The 24,382-nt window shown below is 46.3% G+C and overlaps 1 protein-coding gene and 1 long non-coding RNA gene across 2 annotated transcripts in view; one reads left to right on the top strand and one right to left on the bottom strand.

Moving 5' to 3' along the window:
• The window catches only part of LOC135564660 (uncharacterized), a 529,018-nt gene that overhangs the window by 393,614 nt on the left and 111,022 nt on the right, over positions 1-24,382 (top strand). The window lies entirely within an intron of this gene.
• LOC115110340 (BAI1-associated protein 3-like) overlaps positions 21,239-24,382 on the bottom strand; it is a 43,634-nt gene continuing 40,490 nt past the window's right edge. The window contains exons 29-34 of the mRNA XM_029635918.2: positions 24,041-24,115; positions 23,832-23,915; positions 23,343-23,463; positions 23,094-23,217; positions 22,726-22,931; positions 21,239-22,343 (exon numbers count right to left, since the gene is read on the bottom strand). Coding sequence (XP_029491778.2) covers positions 22,240-22,343; positions 22,726-22,931; positions 23,094-23,217; positions 23,343-23,463; positions 23,832-23,915; positions 24,041-24,115 — 714 coding nt within the window. The 3' untranslated portion in view covers positions 21,239-22,239. The remainder of the gene's footprint in view (positions 22,344-22,725; positions 22,932-23,093; positions 23,218-23,342; positions 23,464-23,831; positions 23,916-24,040; positions 24,116-24,382) is intronic.

The following is a 24,382-nucleotide window of genomic DNA, read 5'->3' as shown; positions in this document are numbered from 1 at the left end:
GAGCCCAGCCAACAGCGAGTTGCAGTAATCCAGACGGGAGATGACAAGTGCCTGGATTAGGACCTGCGCCGCTTCCTGTGTGAGGCAGGGTCGTACTCTGCGGATGTTGTAGAGCATGAACCTACAGGAACGGGCCACCGCCTTGATGTTAGTTGAGAACGACAGGGTGTTGTCCAGGATCACGCCAAGGTTCTTAGCGCTCTGGGAGGAGGACACAATGGAGTTGTCAACCGTGATGGCGAGATCATGGAACGGGCAGTCCTTCCCCGGGAGGAAGAGCAGCTCCGTCTTGCCGAGGTTCAGCTTGAGGTGGTGATCCGTCATCCACACGGATATGTCTGCCAGACATGCAGAGATGCGATTCGCCACCTGGTCATCAGAAGGGGAAAGGAGAAGATTAATTGTGTGTCGTCTGCATAGCAATGATAGGAGAGACCATGTGAGGTTATGACAGAGCCAAGTGACTTGGTGTATAGCGAGAATAGGAGAGGGCCTAGAACAGAGCCCTGGGGACACCAGTGGTGAGAGCACGTGGTGTGGAGACGGATTCTCGCCACGCCACCTGGTAGGAGCGACCTGTCAGGTAGGACGCAATCAAGCGTGGGCCGCGCCGGAGATGCCCAACTCGGAGAGGGTGGAGAGGAGGATCTGATGGTTCACAGTATCGAAGGCAGCCGATAGGTCTAGAAGGATGAGAGCAGAGGAGAGAGAGTTAGCTTTAGCAGTGCGGAGCGCCTCCGTGATACAGAGAAGAGCAGTCTCAGTTGAATGACTAGTCTTGAAACCTGACTGATTTGGATCAAGAAGGTCATTCTGAGAGAGATAGCGGGAGAGCTGGCCAAGGACGGCACGTTCAAGAGTTTTGGAGAGAAAAGAAAGAAGGGATACTGGTCTGTAGTTGTTGACATCGGAGGGATCGAGTGTAGGTTTTTTCAGAAGGGGTGCAACTCTCGCTCTCTTGAAGACGGAAGGGACGTAGCCAGCGGTCAGGGATGAGTTGATGAGCGAGGTGAGGTAAGGGAGGAGGTCTCCGGAAATGGTCTGGAGAAGAGAGGAGGGGATAGGGTCAAGCGGGCAGGTTGTAGGGCGGCCGGCCGTCACAAGACGCAAGATTTCATCTGGAGAGAGAGGGGAGAAAGAGGTCAGAGCACAGGGTAGGGCAGTGTGAGCAGAACCAGCGGTGTCGTTTGACTTAGCAAACGAGGATCGGATGTCGTCGACCTTCTTTTCAAAATGGTTGACGAAGTCATCTGCAGAGAGGGAGGGAGGGGGAGGGGGAGGAGGATTCAGGAGGGAGGAGAAGGTTGCAAAGAGCTTCCTAGGGTTAGAGGCAGATGCTTGGAATTTAGAGTGGTAGAAGGTGGCTTTAGCAGCAGAGAGAGAAGAGGAAAATGTAGAGAGGAGGGAGTGAAAGGATGTCAGGTCCGCAGGGAGGCGAGTTTTCCTCCATTTCCGCTCGGCTGCCCGGAGCCCTGTTCTGTGAGCTCGCAATGAGTCGTCGAGCCACGGAGCGGGAGGGGAGGACCGAGCCGGCCTGGAGGATAGGGGACATAGAGAGTCAAAGGATGCAGAAAGGGAGGAGAGGAGGGTTGAGGAGGCAGAATCAGGAGATAGGTTGGAGAAGGTTTGAGCAGAGGGAAGAGATGATAGGATGGAAGAGGAGAGAGTAGCGGGGAGAGAGAGCGAAGGTTGGGACGGCGCGATACCATCCAGTAGGGGCAGTGTGGGAAGTGTTGGATGAGAGCGAGAGGGAAAAGGATACAAGGTAGTGGTCGGAGACTTGGAGGGAGTTGCAATGAGGTTAGTGGAAGAACAGCATCTAGTAAAGATGAGGTCGAGCGTATTTCCTGCCTTGTGAGTAGGGGGGAAGGTGAGAGGGTGAGGTCAAAAGAGGAGAGGAGTGGAAAGAAGGAGGCAGAGAGGAATGAGTCAAAGGTAGGCGTGGGGAGGTTAAAGTCGCCCAGAACTGTGAGAGGTGAGCCGTCCTCAGGAAAGGAGCTTATCAAGGCATCAAGCTCATTGATGAACTCTCCGAGGGAACCTGGAGGGCGATAAATGATAAGGATGTTAAGCTTGAAAGGGCTGGTAACTGTGACAGCATGGAATTCAAAGGAGGCGATAGACAGATGGGTAAGGGGAGAAAGAGAGAATGACCACTTGGGAGAGATGAGGATCCCGGTGCCACCACCCGCTGACCAGAAGCTCTCGGGGTGTGCGAGAACACGTGGGCAGACGAAGAGAGAGCAGTAGGAGTAGCAGTGTTGTCTGTGGTGATCCATGTTTCCGTCAGTGCCAAGAAGTCGAGGGACTGGAGGGAGACATAGGCGGAGATGAACTCTGCCTTGTTGGCCGCAGATCGGCAGTTCCAGAGGCTACCGGAGACCTGGAACTCCACGTGGGTCGTGCGCGCTGGGACCACCAGATTAGGGTGGCCGCGGCCACGCGGTGTGGAGCGTTTGTATGGTCTGTGCAGAGAGGAGAGAACAGGGATAGACAGACACATAGTTGACAGGCTACACAAGAGGCTACGCTAATGCAAAGGAGATTGGAATGACAAGTGGACTACACGTCACGAGTGTTCAGAGAGTTAAGCTTACGTAGCAAGAATCTTATTGACTAAAATGATTAAAATGATACAGTACTGCTGAAGTAGGCTAGCTGGCAGAGGCTGCGTTGTTGACTAAGTAGGCTAGCTGGCATTGGCTGCGTTGTTGACACTACACTAATCAAGTCGTTCCGTTGAGTGTAATAGTTTCTACTGTGCTGCTATTCGGGGCTAGCTGGCTAGCTAGCAGTGTTGATTACGTTACGTTGCGTTAAAAGAACGACAATAGCTGGCTAGCTAACCTAGGAAATCGCTCTAGACTACACAATTATCTTTGATACAAAGACGGCTATGTAGCTAGCTATGTAGCTAGCTACGATCAAACAAATCAAGCCGTTGTACTGTAATGAAATGAAATGAAAAATGTGATACTACCTGTGGAGCGAAGCGAAATGCGACCGGATTGTTGAGTGCAGAAGTTCTGTTCGGTAGACGTTGGCTAGCTAGCAGAGTCTCCTATGTTGAGGACGACATAAAACTACACACTCTAAACTACACAATTATCTTGGGTACGAAGACAGCAAAGACAACTATGTAGCTAGCTAACACTACACTAATCAAGTCGTTCAGTTGAGTGTAATAGTTGTGCTGCTAATCGGTAGACGGTGGACTAGCTAACGGTGGACGTTAGCTAGCTGGCTAGCTGCAGGGCAGTGTAGACTGCGTTAGGACGACGAAATACGATAATTACGCAATTATCTATGATACAAAGACGGCTGTGTAGCTAGCTAAGAAGAAATTGCTAAGATTAGACAAATCAAACCGTTGTACTATAATGAAATGTAATGAAATGTAATACTACCTGCGGACCGAGTGCAGATGCGACCGCTCGCTCCAACCCGGAAAACAGTTCTCGCAAACGCAAACACACAAACGCTTGGCATGTTGGGGACATGTTGCCATGTGCTTTAGAGTAAAATGTTGGTCCAGATGTGTTTTCTCTCCCAGCCGTGTTGTTCCACTGTGCCAGTATCTCTGTGGTCTGCCTTTGGCACACTGCAAATACACAAATTTGGAACATATGGAAGTTATGTTCAATTATTGCTAATGAGGATAACTTGATATGGAGTTTGTATACTGTACCAATGTGACAGCATGTTGTGCAGAGCGTGATAAGCTGAAACCACAAGAACATGTGACTTCAATGTGATGGAATGAGCTCAACTCACATACATCAGGCCATGGTTTTGGAATGCTGTCAAATCCTTCCAAATGTTCTGCAGCAGGCAGCAGTAGGAGGGATTGAAGACAGGGCCCTTTTCCCTGACAGGAAACCAACCTCAAAGACTCTGTATACAGCATGTCATGTCGGAATGTTCTCCTCTCACTGCACATATCATCCCTAATGTCGATATGGACTGTCATTCAGTCATGAACTACGTGTTGAGGGCCTACAGTTAGTTCTCACCTGTAGCGCTCATGGGGGATGTTCATTTCCAACAGGAAAAATCTGCTAAATTGTAATTACTTTGCTACTGTGGCCTATTTATTGCCATACCTCCTCATGCCATTTGCACACACTGTATATAGACTTTATTTTTTTTATATTGTGTTATTGACTGTACACTTGTTTATTCCATCTAACTCTGTGTTGTTGTTTGTGTCGCACTGCTTTGCTTTATCTTGGCCAGGTCGCAGTTGTAAATGAGAACTTGTTCTCAACTAGCTCACCTGGTTAAATAAAGGTGAAATATATATATATATATATATATATATATATTAAACATGTGTTCCCAGTTGGAGCTGGTGTCAGGTTCACAGGACTATGGAACTAAAGTGGACAGCTGCGTGAGTTGAGACACATGGTTTCTCTATGTGCTTTGAGAGAATGTTAGGATAACATTTTAACAGCTGTTCCTGCCTTAATCAAAACCTTCCACCCCGACCTCCCCTCTGCCACACCCTCATCCCTCTGCTGTTGAACCGCCCGTTCAATCCCCCTTCCCTGGATGAGTTGGAGGTTGGGCTGGATGGTGGATGGGTGTCATCCAGGCCTGGAGAGGTCTGGGTCTTGAGTCCCTGGGTCTTGTTTCTCTGTGGTCTGATGGAGGTCTGGGCCGGGGCATGAGAGAGAGTGAAGTTGACATAACAAACTGTTCCTCAGACACACATACTGTACCCACTACAGCCCCCTCGTGACCATGGCACTAGAGAGAGGGAGGCTGTGTGTGTTGGAATCTGTGTTTCTCACTCACACTGAGGTCCCTAGTGGGAAGGCTCCCTGAGTACATTCCCACAGCCTCCATGTCCTGGTCCCACCAGGAGTCAGCGGGGTCACAGGAGGAGAAGAAAGAGCTTTTTCTAGGCCTGCGTCTCCCTCATGCCGCAGGACGTTTTACTGGGGGATATTTTATGGTACTTTTAATGAACTGGAGGAGCATTTCCTTCACGTTCAGACTACACCCCACAGCCAGGTCTCAGACAGACAGACTGACAGACAGACAGGCCTCAGACAGACAGACAGACAGACAGACAGACAGGCCTCAGACAGACAGACAGACAGACAGACAGACAGACAGACAGACAGACAGACAGACAGACAGACAGACAGACAGACAGACAGACAGACAGACAGACAGATTTAGGGTTGCACAATTCCGGTAACTTTCAGAAAATCCAACACAAAACTCTGAGACATTTGGAGACCATTGCTTTTGTATTACTTTTGTCTTCGCTTGTCCTCAAATGTGTATCTCGCCCCCTCAGGGTTGTGCGTCAGTGTTAGTGGTGCGATGGAGGGATGTGAGGCCCTTCACATGCACTGACTGGCACTTGTCCAACAGGACTGAATGGTTGGCATCATACTAACATAATGTACTACACTTGTTTTCCCCCTGCACTTCAATCTTTACATTCATCCAATACTGATTAGGCTACACTGTTCAACAGGGGAGGACGTAATCTGATAAACAGTATGCAGTGTCATTTAATCAAGAAGGTTTGGAAACTATTACAGTCTGTTTAGTGTTTCCACCTCTTCATTGTTTTAATTCTATGTTCCAGTTTGTGTATATTAGCACCACTTGCAGGACTGTTTTTCCATGTTAGGGAAGTCAAGGCAGTCTGCTGACCTTGACATGAACCAGGGGATTACATCTATGGCAACTGGTTGCATTCTTTCTCATTCACTGCTGGTGGTCATGGATACGGTTGTCTTTGTTACTCGCTGGTCATCAAAGACATCAAAGAGGGAGTTGTGAAAACTTTGGCTTGGGGACTGACCACTTGACCCTCGGATGCCCTCTTCGTGGAGAACTGTAGTAGGAAATGAACTGAAGATTACTACCACCACAGTGTCAATGGATGATTGTGGGCTTTACATCATAGGGCTAATGCCGATTCAGAGAGGAGAAAAGAGAATGGGGGGGGCATCCAGAGACAAATACAAGGGTGGGGGGCATCCAGAGACCAATCCAAGGGTGGGTGGCATCCAGAGACCAATGCAAGGGTGGGGGCATCCAGAGACAAATACGAGGGTGGGGGAATCCAGAGACCAATCCAAGGGTGGGGGCATCCAGAGACAAATACAAGGGTGGGGGCATCCAGAGACAAATACAAGGGTGGTGGGCATCCAGAGACCAATCCAAGGGTTGGGGGCATCCAGAGACAAATACAAGGGTGGGGGCATCCAGAGACCAATCCAAGGGTGGGGGGCATACAGAGACCAATCCAAGGGTGGGGGGCATCCAGAGACAAATCCAAGGGTGGGGGCATCCAGAGACCAATCCAAGGGTGGGGGGCATCCAGAGACAAATACAAGGGTGGTGGGCATCCAGAGACCAATCCAAGGGTTGGGGGCATCCAGAGACAAATACAAGGGTGGGGGCATCCAGAGACCAATCCAAGGGTGGGGGCATACAGAGACCAATCCAAGGGTGGGGGGCATCCAGAGACAAATCCAAGGGTGGGGGCATCCAGAGACCAATCCAAGGGTGGGGGCATCCAGAGACAAATACGAGGGTGGGGGGCATCCAGAGACCAATCCAAGGGTGGGGGCATCCAGAGACAAATACGAGGGTGGGGGCATCCAGAGACCAATCCAAGGGTGGGGGGCATCCAGAGACAAATATGAGGGTGGGGGGCATCCAGAGACCAATCCAAGGGTGGGGGGCATCCAGAGACAAATACGAGGGTGGGGGGCATCCAGAGACAAATACAAGGGTGGTGGTCCTTCAAATTCAATTAATACTGACTTTGGTGGTGACTGGACTGCTCATTGATTCTTCTCTTTGTTTTTTTTTAGTAAGATATATGATTCATTTTTACAATTCAAAAAATCCTTCTCTTTCTATACTCATTCATTAGACAGACATGGAAAGCCGAGACAGACTGTGAGATATACAAAAGGAAGACCAATAAAGTGCTCTGGTCAAAGTGTCATCTCTGAAGTCACCTCGGTCCCTGATGTAATGGAATGGTTTAGATTTGCAACCACCCCAGACTAATCCTCACTCTGTGAAATTCTGCTCAAGGCCAATAAATGATTTAATAACAAACTCATGGGATGTAATTTAGATGGATGCATCAAGCTCAAAACAAATCTGAAGTTATAACAAGCTGGAAAATAGAGTCCCTTTGATTTCTAACCTCTGATTATGTTTGTGAGGTTTGAGCTAGATGTAACGTTACAGATTGCTCAGTGCGGAGGCTGAGTCTAACTGTTTGGGGCGTGTGTGATGTAGCAGAAAGCCTGGGCGCTGATGTGTGTGTAAGGGGCCAGTGGAGGGAACCACAGGGTCTGTGAAAAGCAGAGCTGAATAGGTAAGCAGAGGATTCATGTGGACAGGCCACGCCACAACATTGTGTACTACACTTCAGAGGCCTACAGATAGCCCCCAGACCAGTCCAAAGAGAGGAAAACTCAGGTTGCTTTCATTCCGGTACTAAAAATGAATGTCTCCCAGCACTTCAAAAGGTTTTCTGGGCTAGGTTGAGCAGCTTCACTTTCAAAATGTCCTTGTCTTTATCTTGTTGTTTTTGCAGTATTTCCACTCATCACGGTGAGCCGACCAGAAATTGGCTGCAGGCAGAGGGGAAAAAATGAACAAACAAAGGTTGTCAATATGTTGTGATTAGATTGCCTGTATAAGGATGGGAGCCAACATTGATCAGGCCAGCTGAAGGCCCTAGAATTGTGAGGCAAAACATGTTTTCCACTGCTGGCTTCTGTCTATTCCATTTCTGAGAAAGTGCCAGCCACAGAAACACAAGGACCAGGGGAGAATCAGATGCAGCTCATGTGATGACTTCCTTGTATTTTTCTGGCTGGGATTATGCAGAACTAGATCCTGTGGCTGAACTTGAGGGAGCACTCATATAGAGCTCTATTCAGAAAGGCCTCAATGAAAAATGGTTATGTGCTCATTGTAAACAACTTAGCGCATATGTCTTCAGTCATGATTTTTAGCCTTGGTGTGCTTTCTACGTTCTATAAAATGTTATGTTTTATTACCTAGAACTCATTCACTGCTTACAGTGTGTTGTTAGGACAATAGTGTCTTCTGATTACTGTTTACCATGTGTATAGCTAGTGTAATCATAGGTCTGTACATGAACACCAGCTTTATGATACACACCTAGATAATGAGACACCTCATCCCTCCACAATTTCATAATGAATTCCCTCATGCTTTCTTTCTTTCTTTCTTTCTTTCTTTCTTTCTTTCTTTCTTTCTTTCTTTCTTTCTTTCTTTCTTTCTTTCTTTCTTTCTTTCTTCACTCCCTTCCCCACTCCTTTTCTCTGAGCTGTTGTAGTTGTGCCCGGGCGTCCTGTGTGGAGCCATAGGGGTGACTCTGCAGTTTTCTGGACACATGCCGAGTGGTTGCGAGCAACGGGCCCTTTTTAAGTGGCTCAGTGGAGGCGAGGCGCTGGGCTCGACCCCTTTCCAGCCCTGTCCCAGCTGCATTCCTCCGGGCGAGCTGTCCAATATCATTTCTGTTCTCTCTGTCAGGGGCCCCGAAGCCACAAAGGACCCGCTGTGTTTGCCTCTCCTCACCCTGGCCCCTCCAGGCCACCATCTCCACTGGAGAGGAGAGGCTAAAGCTCTGAAGTATGTAATTATCCCGACGCCATGGCCAAACCGTCTCCCTTCTGCAGACCACAACCAAAGAGTCTTTCAACAGGTGTCTGGGCCCACGTTGTGTGTGCCGGGCCAGAGAGGACACTATTTGTGGGAAACTCATTAGGCCCTGTCAGTTCAAAGCACAGTGTTTCTGACACATTGGTCTTGATCACATTTTCAATCACTGGTAAGAATATTTCTTGGCTGGGTGGATTTCTCCCCCAGTGGCATTACATTATTCATTGCTCCAGTAACTTCTTGTTAAGAAGATACATGTTAACCTCTTGCTTCTACTTGGGACGCTTGCGTCCCAACTAGAGCTCTGGAAATGCAAATGCGCTACGCTAAATGCTAATAGTATTAGTTAAAACTCAAACGTTCATTAAAATACACATGCAGGGTATCGAATTAAAGCTACACTTGTTGTGAATCCAGGCAACAATTCAGATTTTTAAAATGCTTTTCGGCGACAGCATGAGAAGCTATTATCTGATAGCATGCACCAATACACTACAACACAAAAGCACAGCAGGGGACGTAAACAAAATAATTAGCATTTCGGCGTTACACAAACCGCACAATAAAATAGAAAACAGTCATTACCTTTCACCATCTTCTTTGTTGGCACTCCTAGATGTCCTATAAACACTATTGGGTCTTTATTTCGATTAAATCGGGCCATATAAAGCCAAGATATCGTTATATGTAGACTGTGTGATAAACGAAAAAAACAGCGATTTCACAATGTAACGTCATTTTTTAAAATTCAAAAAGTAGACGATAAACTTTCACAAAACACTTTGAAATACGTTTGTAATGCTACTTTAGGTATTAGTAAACGTTAATAAGCGATAAAAATCATCAGGAGGCAATGTAAAAATCATTAGCTGTCGTCTTGGAAAAAATTTCACGAGAGAGCTCTTCCAAATGATCTGGGCGGAGACTGGAGGTAAGTGGTTCCCCTGATTCGGTTCAACCAAGAATCAAAGATGATTCAATTCACAAGACTCTAGACAACATGGGGATGCTGTGGGATTTGAATCCTCGGTCTTATCTAATTCGGCTCACTGTGAACAATTGCTGGAAGTGGCGCAAGGATATTTATTTCCATTTTCTGTGATCAGGTTTTCCTGCGCTTTCCGATGTAACGCACGTTATGTTATAGCCACAGTCGTGATTTAACCAGTTTTAAAAACGTCCGAGTGTTTCCTATCCACACATTCTAACCATATGAACGTACTATATTCCTGGCATAAGTAGCAGGGCGCTGAAATGTTGCGCGATTTTTAACAAAATGTTCAAAAAAGTAGAGGGTAGGAGCAACAGGTAAGGGAGGAGGGGGTTCTTTCTAAGGGTAAGTTTCAGTTTTTGATACAGCTGCACTGGAAGTTCCCAATGAGTCGGGCTTTGCTATCACTATACAGGTCTGAACACGAACAGAGTAAAGTGCTCCCTGGCATTAATGACAGCCCTCTGCCTATAAATCCCAGATGTAAATCTATCTTCTATGATATCATGACTAAGCCTGCAGAGGAACAGGCTTCCCAGGTAGCCCAGACAGCATGGGACGCTGCAGCTGTGTGTGTGCTTTATCTGTGTGTGTGTGTGTGTGTGTGTGTGTGTGTGTGTGTGTGTGTGTGAGTGAGTGAGTGGGGGGGGCTCTGGGACGGCCTGAGCTCCAGAGCAGGGATCTATAGTGTTACATTTCTGTGGGGGAATTAGGGTTGTCTGATGTGAGATGGGCATGTGAGATGACAGTGTTGTTAAACATACCTGCCAGAGACCCAGCCAGGGCCAGAGCCAGGACCCAGTGGAGGAGCAGTAGCAGTCATCCCATAGCTCACAACTCTGCCAACATTCATAGGGATCAACACCAGTCCTATTCTTCCCACTCACTCTAAACCCACTCTCTAGCCCCCCCATTAAACACATCAAACAAATGGTTTCAGTGTGTTTGAAATCATTCCATTCACTCCATTACTTCAGTTAATATGAGCCATCCTCCCCTCACCAGCCTCCTGTGATATAGTCCCTGATGAAGACAGCTCAGTATGTTCAAAGACCAGAGAATGTTTAACTTACTGTATATGGATCTCTGACTCACTTGGCTTCCAATATGTTTCCATATTTACATAACGGTATGTACTCTAAACACCTAGCTACCCAGTAGGAAAAGCTGGTTTTAATGACATGGCAACCCAGTTTTTCCCAGTGGGGGTATCATAGCCTACATGTAGAACATTCAAATCAATCCCTCCACTGTGATTAGTTTGTTCCTGTGTTTCAATTGCTCCGTTTGTGTAGCTATCAGAGGAAGCTCCTCAGAGGAGGAAGGGGAGGACCTCAGTGAATTTCATAAAATAAAAATAGTGTGTTGTGCACTGAAGTCAAGCGAAGGAAAAAGGTGGAGAGTGAGTAGATGCAAGAAGGAATTCTACAACGAGCAAAATTATCATGCTGTTTGGATGTGGCTGCTATGAAAGTGAACTGTGTTTGGGTCTGGGGAGTATTCATTCTGAGGATTCTGTTGAAAAACATTTCTTAAGCTGAAGCAAATGGAACGAAACGGGGATAAAAATACCTGAATTTGTCCAATAGAAACTCTCGTTTGCAACTGTTGGACTAATGATTACACCCTAGATCAGTTTGATGCAGGCAGTGTGAAAGGCGGTATTGAATGTGTCACTGTCTGTCACCTCGATTACTTACATTTTTCTCTCAACCTATGCACCTACATCGTAAACTTTCATTCATAGTCTGAGGTCCTGAGCGCTCTGGAGCAGGATCTGTCTGCACTTTGCTCTGTTCATCTTTCCCTTGATCCTGACTAGTCTCCCAGTCCCTGACGCAGAAAAACATCCCCACAGCATGATGCTGCCACCACCGTGCTTCAACATAGGGATGGTGCGAGGTTTCCTCCAGACATGACGCTTGGCATTCAGGCCAAAAAGTTAAATATTGGTTTCATCAGACCAGAGAGTCTTGTTATGATGGTCTGAGAGTTCTTTAAGTGCCGTTTGGCAAACTCCAAGCGGGCTGTCATGTGCCTTTTACTGAGGAGTGGCTTCAGTCTGGCCACTGTACCGTACAGGCCTGCTTGGTGGAGTGCTGCAGAGATGGTTGCCCTTTTAGAAGGTTCTCCCATCTCTACAGAGGAACTCTGGAGCTCTGTCAGAGTGACCATTGGGTTCTTGGTCACCTCCCTGACCAAGACCCTTCTCCCCCAATTGCTCAGTTTGGTGATTCCAAACTTCTTCCATTTAAGAATGATGGAGGCCACTGTGCTCTTTGGGGCCCTTCAATGCTGCAGAAATGTTTTGGTACCCTTCTCCAGATCCTGTCACGAGCTCTACGGACAATTTGCTAACATTTCTAAAACCTGTTTTCACTTTGTCATTATGGGGTATTACGTGTAGATTGATGAGGGGAAAAAATAATTTAAGCAATTTTAGAACAAGGCTGTAAAGTAACAAAATGTGGAAAAAGTCGCGGGGTCAATACTTTCCCAAGGCGCTGTATTTGTATGACAGGTTACACAAGGATAGCAATACTTACTGGCTTTATTGTCCCCATGGGGAAATTTTGTTGCAGTGTCATGTACACGTTTAAAGTGGCATTTAAATACAAAACAAAATTGACAATACAACTTTCACAACAGTTACATACCAAACAAATATATAAAAAAAGACTAGCCTGCTGGCCTTACCGAGTCGATAGGAACATTAGCCCGAGCTATTTAGGAGGGATATCACACCTGGCACAAATCATTGTCTAGTTCTGTTTTTCCTGCTGAGGGGTGCCCTATACCTGCGTCCAGAGGGGAGTAGTTCAAAGTCCGGGTACAGGGGGTGGCTTGGGTCTAAAATTATTTTGTGAGGCGTGCGAAGGGCCCTGACCTTAAAGATCTCATCCAGGCCTGTCTGTTTGACTCCAAGTACCTTGCTTGCTGTGGTGATAATCCTTCTCAGCATATTTCTCTGGCTGACCATGGCATTGCCAAACCAACAAACAATACAAAAAGTTCAAATACTCTCAATGAAAGATTTGTTAAACAGAGTCAGTATAGTACAGTCTACATTAAACGATCCCAGGTCTTTGAGAAAGTACAGTCTCTGTTGGCTCTTGTTGTAGATCAGGTCTGTACATTTACTCCACTGAAGCTTATTGTCCAAGAGGACACCCAGGTATTTGTATTCCTCTACAATCTCTATATTCTGACCTCTGATAGATGTTGCAGAGGGAGGTGTTGTACGCTTCCTGAAGTCTATGCACATCTCTTTGGTCTAGTTGGTATTCAGGACCAAGTGTGATTCCTCACACCACTCTACAAAGCCATCTAGGACCGTGCCATGGTGTTCCACGTCATCATGCAACAGGCTGATCAAGGCAGTGTCATCAGCGAACTTAACGAGGTGTCTGTCAGGATGGGAACTAGTACAACTATTAGTGTACAAGATGTACAGGAGGGGGGCCAAAACACATCCCAGAGGAGAGCCTGTGTTGGTATTGCGTATGTCCGACACGTGGGGACCTATTTTGACTCGCTGTGAGCGTTGGTTTAGGAAGTCCAACATCCTCAAAACCAGCCCCCCATATAAGGAGAAGTCCCGAATTAGTCTCTGTGCCAGAATGTAGGGCTGGATTGTGTTGAAGGCAGAAGAAAAGTCAACAAACCGTACCCTACCATGGGATTTGGCCCCCTCTAGATGTCTATAGACCATGTTAAGGAGACTACACCCTCTAGATGTCTGTAGACCATGTTAAGGAGGGTAAGAATGGCAACATCAACTCCTCTGCTAGGCTGATAGGCAAACTGAAATGGGTCGAGAAGCTTCTGGGTGACGCTGAGAATATGACTTTACACAAGTTTCTCAAGGCATTTCATTACTAAGGATGTCAAGGCGACAGGGCGGTAGTCATTCAGCACAGGGTGACGCTGAGAATATGACTTTTCAAAAGTTTCTCAAGGCATTTCATTTCTAAAGATGTGAAGGCAACAGGGCGGTAGTCATTCAGCACAGAGGGATTAGATGCTTGAGGAAAGGGTATAATTATTGAGTTTTTCCACAATACTGGTGTTGCTGGTCGAGTGAGGATTGGAAAATGTCTAAAAACACCAGCCAATTGTTCAGCACAGTGCTTTAACACATGTCCACTTATTTTGTCTGGGCCTGGGCTTGTGTATGTGTTACATCCCCTGAACAACTTTAACACATCAGACTGTTTAACAACAACTCTCTCAAAAATGTGTAATGATGCTTCCATTTGTTTTTACCTCCGACACAAAGTTGTCTGATTCAAATCTTGAGAAGAAAACATTCAGTTCATTAGCCATGTTCTGGCCCTCATGTCTCCCGAGGTCAGCACTGGTTTTCCCCCTGCCTATGTGGGGGGCAGTATAGCCATGGATTTAATCCCTTGCCAGGCCACCCTTGAGTTTCCTGAGGAGAGGCTCCTCTCCACCCTATGCTTGTTGGCCTCCTTGTCCACCAGTATCTGTCTTTTGATTTTTTTTATTTGATTTTTATTTCACCTTTATTTAACCAGGTAGGCTAGTTGAGAACAGGTTCTCATTTGCAACTGCGACCTGGCCAAGATAAAGCATAGCAGAGTGAACAGACAACACAGAGTTACACATGGAGTAAACAATTAACAAGTCAATAACACAGTAGAGAAAAAAAAGGGGAGTCTATATACAATGTGTGCAAAAGGCATGAGGAGGTAGGCGAATAATTACAATATTGCAGATTAACACTGGAGTGATAAATGATCAGATGATCATGTACAGGTAGAGATATTTGTGTGCAAAAGAGCAGAAAGGTAAATAAATAAAAACTGTGGGGATGAGGTAGGTGAAAATGGGTGGGCTATTTACCAATAGATTATGTACAGCTGCAGCGATCGGTTAGCTGCTCAGATAGCTGATGTTTGAAGTTGGTGAGGGAGATAAAAGTCTCCAACTTCAGCGATTTTGCAAATCGTTCCAGTCACAGGCAGCAGAGTACTGGAACGAAAGGCGGCCGAATGAGGTGTTGGCTTTGGGGATGCTCAATGAGATACACCTGCTGGAGCGCGTGCTACGGATGGGTGTTGCCATCGTGACCAGTGAGCTGAGATAAGGCGGAGCTTTGCCTAGCATGGCCTTGTAGATGACCTGGAGCCAGTGGGTCTGGCGACGAATATGTAGCGAGGGCCAGCCGACTAGTGCATACAAGTCGCAGTGGTGGGTAGTATAAGGTGCTTTAGTGACAAAACGGATGGCACTGTGATAAACTGCATCCAGTTTGCTGAGAAGAGTGTTGGAAGCCATTTTGTAGATGACATCGCCAAAGTCGAGGATCGGTAGGATAGTCAGTTTTACTAGGGTAAGCTTGGCAGCGTGAGTGAAGGAGGCTTTGTTGCGGAATAGAAAGCAGACTCTTGATTTGATTTTCGATTGGAGATGTTTGATATGGGTCTGGAAGGAGAGTTTGCAGTCTAGCCAGACACCTAGGTACTTATAGGTGTCCACATATTCAAGGTCGGAACCATCCAGTGTGGTGATGCTAGTCGGGCAAGCGGGTGCAGGCAGCGATCGGTTGAAAAGCATGCATTTGGTTTTACTAGCGTTTAAGAGCAGTTGGAGGCCACGGAAGGAGTGTTGTATGGCATTGAAGCTCGATTGGAGGTTAGATAGCACAGTGTCCAATGACGGGCCGAAAGTGTATAGAATGGTGTCGTCTGCGTAGAGGTGGATCAGGGAATCGCCCGCAGCAAGAGCAACATCATTGATATACACAGAGAAAAGAGTCGGCCCGAGAATTGAACCCTGTGGCACCCCCATAGAGACTGCCAGAGGACCGGACAACATGCCCTCCGATTTGACACACTGAACTCTGTCTGCAAAGTAATTGGTGAACCAGGCAAGGCAGTCATCCGAAAAGCCAAGGCTACTGAGTCTGCCGATAAGAATATGGTGATTGACAGAGTCGAAAGCCTTGGCAAGGTCGATGAAGACGGCTGCACAGTACTGTCTTTTATCGATGGCGGTTATGATGTCGTTTAGTACTTTGAGTGTGGCTGAGGTGCACCCGTGACCGGCTCGGAAACCAGATTGCAAAGCGGAGAAGGTACGGTGGGATTCGTTTGTTGACTTGGCTTTCGAAGACCTTAGATAGGCAGGGCAGAATGGATATAGGTCTGTAACAGTTTGGGTCCAGGGTGTCTCCCCCTTTGAAGAGGGGGATGACTGCGGCAGCTTTCCAATCCTTGGGGATCTCAGACGATATGAAAGAGAGGTTGAACAGGCTGGTAATAGGGGTTGCGACAATGGCGGCGGATAGTTTCAGAAATAGAGGGTCCAGATTGTCAAGCCCAGCTGATTTATACGGGTCCAGGTTTTGCAGCTCTTTCAGAACATCTGCTATCTGGATTTGGGTAAAGGAGAACCTGGAGAGGCTTGGGCGAGGAGCTGCGGGGGGGCCGGTGCTGTTGGCCGAGGTAGGAGTAGCCAGGCGGAAGGCATGGCCAGCCGTTGAGAAATGCTTGTTGAAGTTTTCGATAATCATGGATTTGTCGGTGGTGACCGTGTTCCCTAGCCTCAGTGCAGTGGGCAGCTGGGAGGAGGTGCTCTTGTTCTCCATGGACTTCACAGTGTCCCAGAACTTTTTGGAGTTGGAGCTACAGGATGCAAACTTCTGCCTGAAGAAGCTGGCCTTAGCTTTCCTGACTGACTGTGTATTGGTTCCTGACTTCCCTGAACAGTTGCATATCGCGGGGACTGTTCGATGCTATTGCAGTCCGCCACAGGATGTTTTTGTGCTGGTCGAGGGCAGTCAGGTCTGGAGTGAACCAAGGGCTGTATCTGTTCTTAGTTCTGCATTTTTGAACGGAGCATGCTTATCTAATATGGTGAGGAAGTTACTCTTAAAGAATGACCAGGCATCCTCAACTGACGGGATGAGGTCAATGTCCTTCCAGGATACCCGGGCCAGGTCGATTAGAAAGGCCTGCTCACAGAAGTGTTTTAGGGAGCGTTTGACAGTGATGAGGGGTGGTCGTTTGACTGAGGCACCGTAGCGGATACAGGCAATGAGGCAGTGGTCGCTGAGATCCTGGTTGAAGACAGCGGAGGTGTATTTGGAGGGCCAGTTGGTCAGGATGACGTCTATGAGGGTGCCCTTGCTTACAGAGTTAGGGTTGTACCTGGTGGGTTCCTTGATGATTTGTGTGAGATTGAGGGCATCTAGCTTAGATTGTAGGACTGCCGGGGTGTTAAGCATATCCCAGTTTAGGTCACCTAACAGAACAAACTCAGAAGCTAGATGGGGGGCAATCAATTCACAAATGGTGTCCAGGGCACAGCTGGGAGCTGAGGGGGGTCGGTAAGCAGGCGGCAACAGTGAGAGACTTATTTCTGGAGAGAGTAATTTTCAGAATTAGTAGTTCGAACTGTTTGGGTATGGACCTGGAAAGTATGACATTACTTTGCAGGCTATCTCTGCAGTAGACTGCGACTCCTCCCCCTTTGGCAGTTCTATCTTGACGGAAGATGTTATAGTTGGGTATGGAAATCTCTGAATTTTTGGTGGCCTTCCTGAGCCAGGATTCAGACACGGCAAGGACATCAGGGTTAGCAGAGTGTGCTAAGGCAGTGAGTAAAACAAACTTAGGGAGGAGGCTTCTAATGTTGACATGCATGAAACCAAGGCTTTTTCGATCACAGAAGTCAACAAATGAGGGTGCCTGGGGACATGCAGGGCCCGGGTTTGCCTCCACATCACCCGCGGAACAGAGAAGGAGTAGTATGAGGGTGCGGCTAAGGGCTATCAAAACTGGTCGCCTAGAGCGTTGGGGACAGAGAATAAGAGGAGCAGGTTTCTGGGCATGGTAGAATATATTCCGGGCATAATGCACAGACAGGGGTATGGTGGGGTGCGGGTACTGCGGAGGTAAGCCCAGGCACTGGGTGATGATGAGAGAGGTTTTATCTCTGGACATGCTGGTTGTAATGGGTGAGGTCACTGCATATGTGGGAGGTGGGACAAAGGAGGTATCAGGGGTGTGAGGAATAGGACTAGGGGCTCCATTGTGAACTAAAACAATGATAACTAACCTTGATCTCACGTTGTACATCTCTTGAAGCCTGTCTATCACACTCATCATAAACTGCCTTCTTCCTATCAAGTAGTGATTTTAGATGTTTTGATACCGAAGGCTTATTGTTTGGAAAGATTTGACAGGTTTTAGTAGGCACAACTGACTCAACACAGAAGTTTACATAGATGATAGGATAGCACAATGTACAGTAAGTCGTGTGTGCTACTGTATCCACATCTCTCCTTCTCCTCTGGTTCCATCTGTTCTGTATTACTGTGGCCTCAGGAGGAGTCCTCTACATGGAGCTGTCTGTCCCTGACACACATAGAGAGGGAGCCATGACCCACAGCAGGCCCACTGTGGTCCCTCTCTCTCCCATCACACGTGTGCTCTGTTGAGGGCCAGAGCCCTGTGGGGGCTGGGCCAGCAGCAACAAGGATACGGCACAGTCCTCCTGGTTTGCCTTCAAAGACCTTCCACTGAGTCTCAGATCCTCAAAAAGTTATACAGCGGCACCATTGAGAGCATCTTGACTGGCTCCATCACCGCTTAGTATGGCAATTGCTTGGCATCCGACCGCAAAGTGCTACAGAGGGTAATGCATATGGCCCAGTACATCACTGGGGCCGAGCTCCCTGCCATCCAAGACCTCTATGTAAGGCGGTGTCAGAGGATGGCCCTGAAAATTGTCAAAGACTTCATCCACCCAAGTCATAGACTGTTCTCTCTGCTACCGCATGGAAAGCGGTACCGATGCATCAAGTCTGGAACCAACAGGACCCTGAACAGCTTCTACCCCCAAGTCAAGACTCCTAAATAATAAGTTGAATAGTTAACCAAATACTGTAGCTACATCTGGATTTACTAACTTTTTTTTCTGACTCATAACATACGCTGCTGCTACTGTTTATTATCTGTCCCTTTATTCCTAGTTATATGTACATATCTACCTCATGTAACGGTCATCTGATGAAGAAGGATCGGACCAAAGCGCAGCGTGGTAAGTGTTCATGATTTTTATCAACACAGAACACTAGAACAAAATAACAAAGTGAGAAATGAAACCGAAACAGTCCTGTCAGGTGCAGAACACTAAACAGAAAACAACTACCCACAAAACACCGGTGGGAAAAACTACCTAAGTATGGTTCCCAATCAGAGACAACGATAGACAGCTGTCCCTGATTGAGAACCATACCCGGCCAAAACAAAGAAATACAAAACATAGAAAATTTAACATAGAATGCCCACCCAAATCACACCCTGACCAAACCAAAATAGAGACATAAAAAGCTCTCTAAGGTCAGGGTGTGACAACTCAATTACTTCATACCCCTGCACATCGACTCTGTACTGGTACCCCTTGTATATAGTCAAATCATTGTGTATCTATTATTCATTTTATTATTATGTGTTTTACTTTTCAACTTTATTTCTCTCTGCATTGTTAGGAAGGGCCCATAAGTAAACATTTCACTGTTAGTCCACACCTGTTGTTTAGGAAGCATGTAATGAATACAATTTGGTTTGATTGCTGGAGCTCCCAGCAAGGTGGTTCAGCGATCCTACTGCTCAGCACAGATGTAGAGTGACACATGGATGACCAGAGACATAGTAATGAGTTCAACCAATAGAGATCCAGCATTGATCATCAGTGCCATGTGCCACCTAACGTCTGAATAGTGAACTGATTAAAAAGTGGTTTGTGAAACTATGGGGACACCTACTGGTTAAAGCTCTTACTGTCTGGGTATCAATGCAAATGCTGTTTTGAGCATCCTCTCACCCAACCAAATAATCATTATCTCCACTGAAAAATAGATGAGCTTAATTGACTTTTTAGCAATACAGCTACCACATGCACAGCATTCCTTCCTTGAGTGTCAATAGCCTTTAGCTCATTGTGTGAATGTTACATTGATGTTCTTCTTTATTTAACCTTTATTTAACTAGGCAAGTCAGTTAAGAACACATTCATATTTATTATGACAGCCTAGGAACAGTGGTATAACTGCCTTGTTCAAGGGGCAGAAAGACTGATTTTTACCTTGTCAGCTCGGAGATCTGATATAGCTACCTTGCGGATACTGGCCCAATGCTTTAACCACTAGGCTACCTGTCGTGTGTAATCTACAGAAATATATTTGGTCATACTGTATATCAAATTCCCTCCATTTGCTTCTCTGTGTTGCTGCATCAACAAAATACAAAATAAAAGCATACCTGTTGGTTTGGAGCTGTAGTGTAGCTTCCTGTTGCAGAACAGTGAACCAATCAGAGGGTGGGAGAGGGAGGCTGTGGAGTGGAAATGAAGCTGAGATAGGTCACAGCTGGATAGAAACTGCTGTCAGGTGGCATGATAGCTACATTAAACAGGTTCTGACCACAGGGCATGACGTCTGGTTTACAGAACCATGAAATGTCTGCTCCCCATCACACCTGAGACACCACAGCACTGGCCACACTCAATCCAATGCCAGATACGCAGCATTGGGCTTGGTGATTTATTTTCTAGGGGGGGGGGGTTGTTTGATTGATTGATATTACCAAATAAACCCTCCCTCCCTCAGTAAAACATCCCAACATATCCATCAAAACACTACCGATCTATCTATCTATCTATCTATCTATCTATAATTATCTAGATCTATATATATATATATATCTATCTATCTATCTATATCTATCTATCTTAGCTTATATTATTGCAGAAGTCCATCAGGTCACCAACACGTCGGTCTGTGTGTAGGCGGATGGGGATGTAACCGTAACTGTGGTTCAGACTTTTATGATTTGATAGATTGGACATAATCAACATAACCTTGCTGCCCTTATTACTGGAGTGTTTCTCTTTGGGGTCACTGTGGTCGTGCAGCAGCGTGTTTTCCATCCAAGGTGGCTCTCTTGAGGTGAGTGAAGGTCTGAAAGGCCAAGAGGGGAACCGGAAGAGGACTGTGATAGAGGGAACACTGTGGAGGAAGAGAAAGAGAGTGGAAGGATAATGGAGGTGGAGGTGGTGGGAGCAGACAGGCCTGCATCTGAGAATGACATTCAGAGGGAAGTGAGGAGATTGCCTGTAAACAGACATCTGCTGTTTCCTTTTGTAAGCCTTGAAACTAAGTGACAAGAGCAGAGAGCAAGAGCGAGAGAGGGGGAGGGTAGAGATAGAGTGAGAAAAGCACAATAAAGAGACATGGAGAAGCGAGAGAAGATGTAGACACAAGACTGACAGAGATGGAATCTTTCGGTCTGGAAGACAATCGAAATGAACCCTGGCATTTAGAGCTAAACACAAAGGACTGTTTCCCCCCCAGAAGATTTCTAATCAATGTTTTTTTTCTAGGTGTCTAGTGCTACTATATGTTTGTGAGTCCATTTAGAAAAAGACTCATGCAACATGAAGAGCGACATGTTGATATCATATGGGCAAGTCCACTACAAAGAAGGAAACATATTTTTCGAAGGAGAACAAAATGTGATAAGAGCTAGTGAATCATATTCAAATACAATCTTTATTTATAGACGGCTTCATCTGAATGGTACAATGAACAGCAGCACAATCCATTACAATCCAAGGCAAGTAGTTCACATTTACAATATAACAAATAGAGGACTAATACTCTTTTCTTCAGGGATAAGGTTCATAATCTGAAGAGATATAAACATCCAATCATCAATGAGCACAGATGGCGTCACATAGGCTGCATTTACACAGGCAGCCAAATTGTGATCTCTTTTCTGTAACTTATTGTTCTTTTGACTGATCAGATCAGCTCTGAAAAAGAGCTGGTGTGAAAAGATCTGAAACATTTCAGAATTGGGCTGCCTGTGTAAACGCAGCCATATATGACACTACTCCTTCTGATGACTTACAAAACCTGGCTACAGATGGCTTTTCCTTGCAGTGTTACATCCTTGTGCTACTTCGCCATAAACTCAGAAACGGTAGTGGGAGTATATATTTTTTTACACCGATTGATCCACCCACATGATTCGACTGAACACATATCAATTACAAATTAGTTTTAGATTCAGTTAGATGTTAGAGATGTAATGCAACGAAGATAATACAACAAAGATAACATTCAATGAGCTCTTTAGAAAACAAAATAATAATTACAAGATAAGCTACTTCTCATATTTCTCAGATAGGACCCTTAGATTTTTCTTACTTTTTAACTCCACGTTGTTGGGAAAGGGCTTGTAAGTAAGCACTTCACGGTAAAGTCTACACCTGTTGTATACGGCGCAGCGCATGTGATAAATAGTATTTGATTTGAGGCATAAAAATACAGCAGAGACAGGGCATTCGTATTCCAATCTAAAAAGGCATGCCTTACTGTGTTTTGTTCAGCATTACATTTTCAGTGCACGTACAAGAGGATTTGAAAACTGTAAACATTGTAAACATACGGGTAGTACGACAAGTACAAGAGCACATGTGGCAAAGACGTAGTCAGAATACACCAATACACCAGACCAGTGCTGACAGCTTCACTCCTCTTCCATGGATTTCTCAATCTCCTTCAGCTTCCTCACAAACTCCTGAGCCTCTCCGTCTCCTGTCCGTGCGTCCAAAATCCTCATGATTGGCTTCTCTGGATGGAGAGAGCAAACAGAAACGTAAGTGCATCCATCCAACGCCTGCCACAATTACCTTTAGATTGAACGGGTCGCTAGGTTGGATTACAGGAGTAATAGGAAACCTTTCCCAGACTTAACACGCTCTCCTCCCTGGGCGCCCGTTCCTGCTCAGTGAGGAGTAGAGGGGTGGTGTTATGTACTGTAGTCTATCTGGCGGACTGTCCTACCAGGGTTGGGGTCAATTCCTTTCAATTCAGTAAATTCAGGAAGTAAACTGAAATTACAATTCAAATGTTCCTAAATTATTTTCAATGTGGAAAACGTGGAATTAGAATTTGGGTTTACTTAATTAATTGACTGAATTTAAATCGAATTGACCCTAACCCTGCTCCCTACCGCTGGGTTTGCTCCGGGCCAGGTGCAGAATGGTCGGCTGGATGGTCTTTCCGGCCGCTGAGGCGTTGGGTCTCCCTGGCCAACAGAAGTCACTGAGCGGGGCCAAGGCCTCCCCGGCAAAATCGTTGGTGGACAGCCAATCATAGTCCATCACAGTAAAAGTCAGACAGGCAAACCTGTGCCTGTACTGCTCTGGGCTGACATGGCTGTGGGACAGCAGATACAGGAAAATGAGTCAAACTGAAGTCTACATCTCCATGTTTTGCTTTTCAAATGTAGCTGCTGTCAAGAGGGAATTATCATATCATCCACCAATCCCAACATTTCCTACTCTGTTAGTGCATAGAGAAGGCGGATTAGACACTCACAAATAGAAGAGCTCATCAAATACTGGGTGCAGGGTCTTGAGCTTCACTTGGGTGCGCTGGCTCTTGGCCATGGGGAAGAGGTGGTGGGGACAGAGCTCTATGATGACAAAGGGGTCACTCAGCCCTGTGTGGCGAGAGAGAGAGAGAGAGAGAGAGAGAGAGAGAGAGAGAGAGAGAGAAATGAGGGAAGATTGGATTGGCATTCTTTCTGCATATGGAGCTGCATGCCAATGGAACTCTGATATTTACCATTGGCATCCAAGGCAATGAGATCGGCGGCATGCAAGATCTCCACCGTGAGCCTCTGCTCAGAAGCATCATAGTAACACTTCACACTGATGCGGCCAAAGCGGGTGTGCTTCAATGTTCTCTGAAAGGCAGATCCATATTATAAATCATATATAAACAGATGATTTATTGGATTGGATTGTTATACATCCCTTTAGTATGATGAATCCTGGACACTCAAATCAAATTTGATTTGTCACATACACACAGTTACCAGATGTTAATGCTAGTGTAGCGAAATGCTTGTAGTAAGTGGACATGCCTGTAAAGTTGTTCTGGCGTTCTAAACTAAACCGCTGTTACAGAATACAGTTAGCGACTACATTAGCATTAAAGAGATAAAGAAAAAGAAAATGTGTTGTGATCTTTCAGCTCCTAATCAACACTCCCCCACCACACTTAGCCCGGTGGTTAGAGTCACATGTGGCAGCCCAGCAAGCTGCAGACTACCTGCTGAGAGATCTTCTCCAGGAAGTACTGCTCGATCAGCTCAAAGGACGAACACTTGTTCAGCCTCAGCTCCTCGTCAAGAGCCTATAGGAACAACAGTGGGGAGGGGGCTCGTCAGGAACCAGCTGAACAACCCCCACTAAAAAAAGCTCTCTACCACGGTCAGGCATTAAGTAGCTAAATGGTACATACACCCTTGGTGCTCTCACCTTGTAGTCGACATGGTTCTTCAGATCTTCTATGACAAATCCCTCTCCATCAGCACAGAAGAACTGCACCAGGGCCTGAAAGGAGCATAGTGGCAGGAAAGGTTTCAGTTTTCAGGTTACATGTTACATGTTCTGATACTCCGCTCTGTTCGACTGGCATGACTAGCTAATTAGCGGTGGTAACTATAACTAACGCCTTTGGTTGGAGCATATGTCAGAGGATATTAGCAGACCGGTATGTATCCTCGCTGACAGCGTGAATCCCCCAGGAGGAGAAGGAGATCACCATGGAACACACCACATGTTCTACCCACGCAGCTTTGCATTTTCACGACGTTTCAT

The sequence above is a fragment of the Oncorhynchus nerka genome, linkage group LG26 (assembly GCF_034236695.1).
Source record: "Oncorhynchus nerka isolate Pitt River linkage group LG26, Oner_Uvic_2.0, whole genome shotgun sequence".
In the NCBI taxonomy this organism is placed as follows: Eukaryota; Metazoa; Chordata; class Actinopteri; order Salmoniformes; family Salmonidae; genus Oncorhynchus; species Oncorhynchus nerka.
Note: the sequence above shows the minus strand (reverse complement) of the source record. Positions and strands in the feature narration are given on the sequence as shown.